This window comes from Brienomyrus brachyistius, chromosome 21, assembly GCF_023856365.1.
Source record: "Brienomyrus brachyistius isolate T26 chromosome 21, BBRACH_0.4, whole genome shotgun sequence".
Lineage (NCBI taxonomy): Eukaryota > Metazoa > Chordata > Actinopteri > Osteoglossiformes > Mormyridae > Brienomyrus > Brienomyrus brachyistius.
The window spans coordinates 14,990,573-15,000,637 of NC_064553.1; the positions used below are offsets into that span (position 1 = coordinate 14,990,573).

General features: G+C 44.7%; 1 protein-coding gene across 1 annotated transcript; it reads right to left on the reverse strand.

Moving 5' to 3' along the window:
* Nucleotides 1-6,352: 6,352 nt before the first annotated feature.
* LOC125717004 (DET1- and DDB1-associated protein 1) lies at nucleotides 6,353-8,748 on the reverse strand. The gene is made up of 5 exons (XM_048989907.1): nucleotides 8,383-8,748; nucleotides 7,490-7,570; nucleotides 7,251-7,302; nucleotides 6,978-7,039; nucleotides 6,353-6,892 (listed from the first exon to the last, which is right to left on the reverse strand). The coding sequence occupies exons 1-5, from the start codon at nucleotides 8,389-8,391 to the stop codon at nucleotides 6,788-6,790; spliced, it is 309 nt and encodes a 102-aa protein (XP_048845864.1). The 5' UTR covers nucleotides 8,392-8,748; the 3' UTR covers nucleotides 6,353-6,787.
* Between the last annotated feature and the right edge of the window lie 1,317 nt (nucleotides 8,749-10,065).

A 10,065-nucleotide genomic window follows, 5' to 3' on the forward strand; every position in this document is an offset into this window, starting at 1 on the left:
GATTGCACTGAATATACAGACTGCACTCATGAAACATAAAAAATTAACCGTTCTGTTTTGCATTTAAAGCCATGATTGTTTTTTGGATAAAACTGTCTTTCAGGTGATTTGTCCTGGTTTTCATGGCTCTGTATCTCTTGCCTGATGGCAAAAGCTGAAAGAGACAGTGACCGGGATGTGATGAATCATGTGAAATGTCCATAGCTTTTTTCCGGCATTGGGAGCTGTAGATTTGTTCCAGAGTGGGGAGAGGGCAACCAAATGTTTTCTCTGCTGCCCTGATGACCCTGTGGAGAGGTTTCACATCTGAGGAAGTGCAGATGCCGTATCACACGCAGAGTCCGTCCGTAAGTACGCTCTCGGTGGAACGGTGCTAAAAGGCAAGGAGAAGATATTTGGGAAGACTCTTCTTTCAGAGGATTCTCTGCTGCACCTTCTTCAGCAGCTCCTTGGTGTTCGCACTCCAGGTCAGGTCATCTTTCAACTCAATGTCCAGGAATCTGAACACCAGGACCCTCTCCACAAATGCCCCGGCGATATTCCACGGTCAACTGTAAGCGATATTATTGTAAAGTGGCAGCATCGAGGATTAACAGAAACTCAGCCACGAACTGGCAGGCCACATAAAGTAAGAGAGCTGGGTCACCGAGTGCCGAGGTGCATAGTGTGTAAAAGTCACCAACGTTCTGCTGACTCGGTAACTGCAGAGTTCCAAACTTCCTCTGGCATTAACCCCAGCACAAAAACTGTTAGCCAGGAGCTTCATGGAATGGGCTTCCATGGCCGAGCAACTGCATGCAAGCCTCATGTCACCCAGCAGAATGCCACGTGTCGGATGGAGTACAGCACACCGCTACTGGACTCTGGAGCAGTGGAAACGTGTTCTGTGGAGTAATGAGTCACGCTTCTCTGTCTGGCAGCCTGATGGACAAGTCTAGGTTTGATGGTTGTCAGGAGAATGTTACCTGCCTGACTGCATTGTGCCAATTGTAAAGTTTGGTGTAGGAGGGATAATAGTATGGGACTGTTTTTCAGGGGTTGGGCCCTTTAGTGCCAGTGATGAGAATCTGTTAATACTTTAGCAAACCAAGACATCTTGGAAAATTCTATGCTTCCAGCTATGTAAGGAACAGTTTGAGGAAGGACCTTTTCTGTTCCAGCATGACTGTGCCCCGGTGCACAAAGCAAGGTCCATAAAGACATGGTTGGGTGAGTATGGTTGGAAGAACTTAAGAGGCCCCCTAGAGCCCTGAGCACAACCCTGTCAACCACCTTTTGGTCGGAGGCATACAGATCGGAGATTGGGAGCCAGGCCTTCACGTACAACATCGGTGACTGATATCACTAATGCTCTTATAGGTGAATGGGCAAAAATTCCCACAGACACACTCCAAAACCTTGTGGAAAACCTTCCCAGAAGAGTGGCAGCTGTTATAGCTGCACGGGGGGGGGACTAACTCCATATTGATGCCTATGGATTTAGAATGGAACGTCATAGAGTCATAGAAGTTCCTGTAGGTGTAAGGGCCATGTGTCCCAATACTTTTGTCCATATAGTGTACATTGCTGGGTCCAATTATGCAGCAAATCAACCATGAAACTTAAGCTATTGTGCCCCCTAGTGGTGAAAGACAGTCCACATAAACATTACATTTTAGAAAATGTACGTTAATTCATGTCACAAAACAGCAATTAGTACATTTAAACCCCATAACCAGTACCCCAAAACCATTTCTTTGTGTTATTCATATTCTCTGAAAAATAGTTAAGAAATCATAAATTCTGCCTTTACCGTCTGAGAAGATTAAGAGCCTCAACCACAAGTACCATAAAAGACTTCAAGCTGTCATTGATGTTAAAGGGGGCAAAACACGGTATTAAGAACTGGGGAATGTAAAGTTTTGATCATGGTCATTTGGGTGGTTTCTGTCCTCATTAAAAAGAGTAAACACAGTTGTTTGACAATAAATGGCTTCAGCCAACCACTAACCATGAGTGAAAGAAAAGTTTTTGTGTTATTCATATTCTTTGAAAAATGGTTAAGAAAACGTAAATTCTCCCAGGGGATGTAAACGTATGAGCACAACTGTAGTAGAAGCACCTTTGGCAGTAATTACAGTCTTGAGTTTTGCTGGGTATGAGAGAAAAAGCTTTGAACAGTATGATCTTGGGAGTTTCTGCCATTATTCTCTGCAGGTCCTCTCTAGTTCTGTGAGGGTGGATGGGGACTGCTGGTGAGCAGCCATTTTCAGGTCTCTCCAGAGATGTTTGATTGGGTTCAAGTCCGAACTCTGCCTGGGCCACTTAAGGTCATTCACAGAGCTGTCCCTAAATCACCCCCTGCTTTGTCTTTTCTTTGTGCTTGAGGTCATTGTCCTGTGGGAAGGCAAACCTTAACCTAAGTTCCAGAGGGTTTCATTAAGGAAGTCTCTGTACTTTGTTCCGTTCAGCTTTCCTTTTTTCGAGCCTCACTAGTCTCTCAGTCCCTGCCACTGAATGACGCTGTTGCTAATGTGCTTCACCGTGATGAGCGGAGCCAGATTCAATATGCTCCCCGGGCGCTGAATTAGCTGCCCCCTGCGCTGTCACATATGGGTTAAATGCAGAGGACACATTTCGTGGTTGTGCTGTGTCAACAATGACCACGAATCCCCAAATTCTAATTCTAAATTACACAAAAATGTTCTGAGGGCAGAATGAAAAATGACTGGTTCAGAGAGATTACCAATGAGATTTAGCAGAGGTGGGCCTAAGCAGCTATTGGAGATGAGATCAAGACATCTGATTGATCTAGAGTCTAGTTGCTTCAACAACCCCCCTCTACCATCTGATTGGTTACCTCTCTGAACCATAATTTTTCCTTCAGCCCTCAAAACATTTTTGTGTAAGTAATACTCCCATGACCAATTGGTCCAGATATGACACTTAGAACTGAGGCCAACATTTCAATCTTGGTTTCATCAGATCAGAGTGTCTTGTAACTAATATCCTAGGAGTCCCTTTAGGTGCCTTTTTGCAAACCCCAGGCCAGCTTTTAATGAGGAGAGGCTCCACTCTGCTGAAAGGCCCAGATTATTGGAGGGCTGCAGTGGTGGTTGTCCTTCTGGAAATTTCGCCCATCTCCATACAGGGTCTCCAAAAATCAGTGACCCTCAGGTTCCTGATCACCTTTTACCAAGACCCTCCTCTCCCGACAGCTCTAGGAAGGGTCTTGGTTTTTACAAGCTTCCCCCATGCAAGAATAATCTACTCTTAGGAACTGACAATGCTGCAAATTTTTTGGTTGCCTACCCCAGATCTGTACCTCCCAGCTCATGGCTAATCATTTGAATAAACCACAGGTGGACTGCAAACAAGATGTAGAAACAGCTCACAGATCATCAATATAAATGGCATGCACCTGAGCCAAATTTAAAGTGTCTTAGCAAAGGGTCTGAATACATATGCCAATCGGTGCTTGATTTTTAATTTGACAATTTCTAAAATCATATTTTCCACTGTCTTTATAGCATATTGATTATAGATTTATGAGGTAAAGCTTAAATGTTTTAGCATAAAAACATAAGATGTGAAAAAGTGAAGGGATCTATACTTTGTGAATGCACTGTATCTAAAGTGCTTCTTACCCTTTGAATGTGGGAAAAAAACAGTTTTTAAATAAGTGCATGAAAATTAAATGTGCCCTTTGGCATTGGGAACACTGTTCATGAAGCCAGTGTATAGGGAGGACAGGCAGCTTGACACTAGGCTCATGCACCCATAAATGTGCTCAAATGCTGACACAAGCCTTTACGCTTCACACCTCGCCCCTGTGGCCCAGGCCATTTCTGCAGTGCCAGCATGACAAGCGGGAGGATAACGGCGGTGTCGGGTAAAGACCGCCCTGTGCAGCCTAAGATACACCACAGCTGACCCAGGAGACCACCATCGTGCGGGTTGTCATCGTAGAAGTTCAAGTAATGATGGCCAAAAGTATGCCTCATGAACCATGTGCAATATTTTTTGACCCCACTAGATGGTGCTGTTGGCTTAGGGTATGCTTTGAGCCCTTTTTTTGAACAGATGGCACTATGTAGGGGGGTCAAAAAAAACGCAAATGGTTCATGATTTGTCATTTTGCCCATCACTAGGTGGGAGACTGCCATAGGATGCAATCTGTCTCTTCCCCATCATCCCCACCACAGGTCTCCTGAATGACCTCGCTCACACAGCATCCGGCACTCCCACTCATGTACCTGACCCAGGTGGCCATCCAGGACGTCCCTGCCTGGGTGGTGGAGGGGAAGCCAAGCCAAGCCAAGCTGGAGTATCCACATAGAGAGGCTCTAAGGGTAGGTCCTGTATCCAGCCAGCCATGGTTTCAGAAAATCCTACTCCCGGCAGCCACTGCAATCCCAAATTACTTTCTGCACAAGGCTGTCCCAGAGACAGGAGCAGCAGAGGAGAAAACAAACTGAGTGACAGAGGGACTGAAGGGGGGAGGGAAGCTCGGTCCCACCCACCCTGACATGGAGCCAACGTCAACCCCAACTGTAGAGGAAGGCAGCCCCTCTGGGGACCTCAGCTTTGGAGTCTCCGGAACCTGAATAACAGGCCGCTTCTCCTGGGAGCTGTGGAAGCGGCTGGCCAGGTCAAACTTCCACACAACGGCTGAAAAAAATTCTTCTGGGGGGCACGATGAAGGGAATGATCACTCTGCAGACAGAGAGCATACAGGTCCAAAACCTAACTACACCAGCGTGATGCCCCCAGTGGCTGAGAGGGGTTCCGCTCACGTGTCAGCCCCCCAGTCCACAAAAAATTACTAATTTAAACATTCTGACTTCCTGGTTATTTCTGTCAAACCTGGAAATAAACATTACTAAAAACAAAACTTTTCCCTGTTATGCTGTTCACCCTGATATATCCGCTACAACAGATCACCCTTCAAGATTGCCCGCAACAGATCTGTTATTTTCAGATTTGTATTAACAAGAACCCTGGGACAATTCCAGCTTAGCTGCTTATAAACAACACTTCTGCCCAAATTCCAACGTTTATTTATAACAGCCCAGAACAGGCTGTACACACCCAGCAAAGACTGTGAGAGTTTGTAACCACCACCACTCACACACTCCTAAAAGCAAGCATTCACTGTGTAATACGAGCCAGTTCCCCTTCCATGCGAAGGCCCATATTAACAGGACTAAGGTGTAGCCTGCTATCTCACAGGGGACCTTCTCGAACATTCTGCTCCACATACTGAACAAGCCATGGCTTTCAAAAAGGACAGGTAGGTGAGAGAAATCCAGTTCACAGGATTGACATGATCAGAAGCAAACAGGGGCTTTACATTCAAGGAATCGTCTCTATAGGGAATCCCATTCCCACCTGAAGCAGCCACAGCAGCCTCGCTGACAGGAAGTCTGCATAGCAGACAGTCTCTGACCATCTTCTGATAACAGAACCTGCTAAATGCTCTAAGGCCCCTGTAAATGGTGTTTACAAGCCCCACGTTTTCACTGCGCCGCAATGACAGACATTCACAGCCAAAATAACCAACTTAACCCATTTTACTACCTGGAACAAAGGCACTGAGGTACAAAACAACACTACCATTCCACTCTTTATGCCTTAACAGAAAAAGGGGGATTCACAACTACTAGCTCTGCAAGACAGGAGCAACAAAATGACAGAATGAAAACTTGATTGGTTGGAATTCATTCAGAAATGAATTCACACCCTTACTAATCACACTGAGGTGTTGGCGCCATTCTGAGCTGTCACAGAGTAAAACCAGTGGAGTTTATTAATGACACAGACGATCAACATGTACTAGTGTTGGCGAAAAGGATGCTTCACGAACCATTTGCTGTATTTTCTGACCCCACTAGATGGTGCACTTGGTTTGCTTTGGGGCATGCTTTTAGTACTTTTTTGAAAGGAAAGCACCATCTAGTGGGCTCAGCAAATATAGCAAATGGTTCATGAAGCATCATTTTAGCCAGCATTTTGACATGTACCTACCTGTAGCTTGTACCAAATATGGAATTTAAATAAAAAGGGTTTGTATCATCCAACAAAAAAGGGATGGAGGGTATAAAGTGAAACACAAAACCAGAATGGCTGGGGTCAATTACTGGTATATTTGCAGGGATCACACATCAGCCTGGTGAGGTGGATGGCAGGGAAGCTGCCGCAGGTTAATTACACTGCCCACACATAACTGAGGGGGCGCTAGGGATCACACTCATATACACCAGCTTTCATCTTTATATTTGGAAAACAGGTATGTATAAATAATGGTTTGGCATCTATTCCTTTTTTTTTTCAAAAAAAAAAAAAGCTATTGTAAAGAGAAAGGACCCAACCCTGAAAAACAACATATTTTATTCTAAGCCCAAAGTATACGAGTAAGCCGGGAATCGGAGGAGACCTAAACCGCAAGACCTGGCACAAATTCTTCATAAATTCAACAACATATAATCACATTAAGTTTAAGTACAGGAGAAGAAACTCTTCATCTAAAACCTCATCCATGGTCAGAAAGGAGATGGAACAAAGGGCTGCATGGCGGCCACTTGTGGTTTAAGCCAGGCACTGCATCAGAAGAGCACTGTAGAAGCACAGTGGAAACTCAGCTAGAAGATATTAAAAAACAAATTGAATACAAACATGACTACATTTTATACAGGCATCATTCCCACATTCAGAAAAACAGTCCATGAGCTGCTCATCTCGCTGGCCAACTGCGTGAGCTACCATGTATGATGGTGTGCGTGTGTCTGTATGCAGTGCACTGCAACTTTTAAGTGTCCTCGGTCATCTCCTGGCTGTCTGTCCGAGCAATTTTCCGAGGAGGGGCGGGGCTCTCCCCCTCCACATGCTCCTGTTCCCGCTTTTTGGCGGCATTCTGTCAGAGAAAGAAACACAGCATCCAATAAGCCGAGATGTCCCAACATCTATAGGCACAAGCATTAAGGTATAAAGAGGCCAACCTTTTTGTCCCACTGCTGATGAAGGTATCGTAGGAGAATGTTTGTCTTCTCTGTGACAATGACTGCAAGGGGGGGGAGGGAGTTAACACATTGCGATATAAGCGTCTGATCAAAACATCAGTGGTTAAGGAGAGAATGATTACAGCGAGATTAATATTAAGAATTTACACAGTGGCAGAAATATGAGTGGGGCTCAGGAGGGAGCAGTCAGCATGGAGACAGGCGGGGGGTGGGCAGAAGGGCGGACAGGCACAAAAACAGGCAAACACTCACTCTGCTCAGAAGGGTACTCTCTCGTGGGAAGGTATACCGATGGTCTCCTGTTCTGTAATAAACATTCACAAGCATTTAACAGCAGAGAAAGCCTGATCCTCATTTTCCCAAAGACATGTGGTTAGAAGCCCTTGGCACCACCCACTACAGCCCAACAGAACCTGCAGCTGTCAAACCCTGTCCAGAGCGCTGCTGCATGAACCCCACCCCCACCCCCTGCCAGGAAAGACAGTGCTCACCGACGCCTTGCAGACGGAGTCGGCGTGAAACCTGCTGAAGTTGCTCTTGTTGTAGACGGGGAGCCCTTTCAGGAAGTCTGCCTGCAGGGAGAGCCAGTCATTAGCAACCACACTGAGAGATACACTGAACACAAAAGCAATGCTTAACATGAACCTTTTCAAGAAGTCGGGCAGCCAGTGGTAACGGCAGCAAACAGCAAAGCAGTGCCCAGGCTCCCCATAGCACTCTAGGGAGTAGATCTGATATTTGAGATCAACATGGCATCTAGCTGACCCAACAGATACACCCATATTCCCATAACATGTCAGATATCATAAAGAGAATCAGATGACAAGCATACCCTACTGACGTGGGTTATGGGATGACAGGCATGCCATAATTACGAGGATCACGGAATGCTAAAATTCTTAACACGGATTATAATATAACGATAAGACCATAAACACACAGCTCCTATTAGGAGTACAGGGAGGTTTAAGGGCGTTGGCCTATGATTAGCTGGCTGCATCTACAAACAACGAAACACTGCCTACTCTGCTTTAAACGCTTACACACGTAAAATCGCGACTCTTTCCCCAAATCACCGATCATGGTACCGTCTTATTGATTTGCGGCTTATACAAGAGCCGATCTACTTTGCAGCGTTCAAAGCACTACCGGCCGGGACCGCACCCCCCGGTAAAATACCTAGGATATTTCAAAGCCTCATGTAACCCGGTACCATGAGCCGTACGAACCAATACGGTCTCTTATCACACAATCGACAACCAAATAGCGGAGAGGCTAACTAGCTACCAAACCAGCAGGGGAACATGCTAACGCAGAAGCGGGCGCTAACACGGCTAAAAGACAAGTGTGCAGCTGACAGGCAGAACAATATGTAGAACCTCACCTTGTCCATGTTTTCCTGGGCTGCGACGGTCAAAGTGAAGCAGTTCGGGGGTTTAACTGCGAAATATCCGGGCGACGCCACTATTATAAGCTGCTAGGCAGCTGCCGTGCCGTCGTTCTGCTAGCGGACTGCTAGCTAACTAGCGCTAAAAAAGAGCAGACTACAGCTAAGAAACCATACACCGTTTGAACAACACGGTTGAACGGTGGGAAACAGAAGAAAACACGACAACGTGCTTTAGTACATAAGACCGCGAATATGTATGTATTTACACGAAAATTAAATGTATTTTTCGCACTATAGTAACCACCTAGCTAGAACCTGCCATCTTTGATTCTTTACGCCCAATAGCCGTGGAAGCACATTTACGTCATTTTTCCTGGTACCCAGACTTAATTCTGATTGGATATAAACCGTCGTTTCAGAGGTTGCGCTGTGACTCACTACCAATCATAAACCACCGCTAAGAAAATTCAGGTAGGTTGAGCTATCTATGAGTCACGTGTGCGGAAGTTCGACACTAGTTGAGTAACGTGTTGATTAACGTGTGAAGTGTAAATCAAATCAAAGTTCATCAAATTCACAACAGTACCGCATCCGGCAGTAGATGCAAGCAATGAAACGAGTCTCTGAGAGCTCCTTATAGTAAAGGTTGCCTCTGAGTTAGTCATGAGTGTATATTTGCTGAGTTAAGCTTCGGATTCGATCCTGCAAACTTTTATTAGATTCCCTGTCGGCTGTAACTGTACTTGATGAGTATTATGAAAGTTTCTTGAAGTAAATTAAATACTGGCTAACTCTCATCGGGACCAGTAATATCTTGCTGCAATTACAGCGGTACCTCGATATACGTCCTTAATCAGTTCCAAATCCTTGGACCTATACCAAACAGGACGTACACCAAACGAATTTTTCCCATAAGAAATAAAGGGAAAATGATTAATCCGTTCCCATGAAAAAAAATCCTATTGTTATTGGCATATTATACATTGATGGGGTTGCATAAAATAATTTAAACACGGATTAATACTAAAATACATAAATACAAAAGCAATTAGATCAAATAAATGAAAAGAGAGTTACAGCGCGGGTTGTTCACTGAATGGTAGCAACTGGCGCACTGACGCTCGTTCTAGCAGGTGAGTCATATTCCACACAAAGCTCGTATACCAAGCAAAATTTTTCGCGTCCAAACAGGACGTATACCGAAGTACCACTGTATGTAATATCCAATTGGGTCAATAGCAGCCATTATAAACTTGGCGTGGTTTTTTATAAATATCATTACCGATTTCCTTGGTCTGAATGACAGAACATCCATCCATCCATCCATCCATTTTCCAAACCGCTTATCCTATTGGGTCGCGGGATGACAGAACATATTATACCTTTATACTTTTCAAGTTAGTTTTACCGCACCTATAGGTATCGTTGTAACCCAACATGCATACAGGTATTTTATCAAAGGCAACATATCTGCACCGAATACAGATGATTGTATAAATGCTATTCGAAATGACATGAGCGAAATGTAAGCGTATAAGAAACTTGTGTACATCTTGAGTACCTAAACCTATCACCCCCATTTTTGCGTATAGAATTTATTTAGAAATTATTGGGGTGTTATGCTTAAGTTTACTTACCTAGTCAACATTCTCCTAATACTTATACAGTACATCTTAT

Excerpts from the sequence above, each read along its gene's own strand:
- LOC125717004 (XM_048989907.1), bottom strand. Across the intron at positions 7,303-7,489 it reads ACTCCGTCTGCAAGGCGTCG|AACAGGAGACCATCGGTATA; the intron begins GTGAGCACTGTC and ends TGTTTATTACAG. Across the intron at positions 6,893-6,977 it reads ATCAGCAGTGGGACAAAAAG|AATGCCGCCAAAAAGCGGGA; the intron begins GTTGGCCTCTTT and ends TTTCTCTGACAG.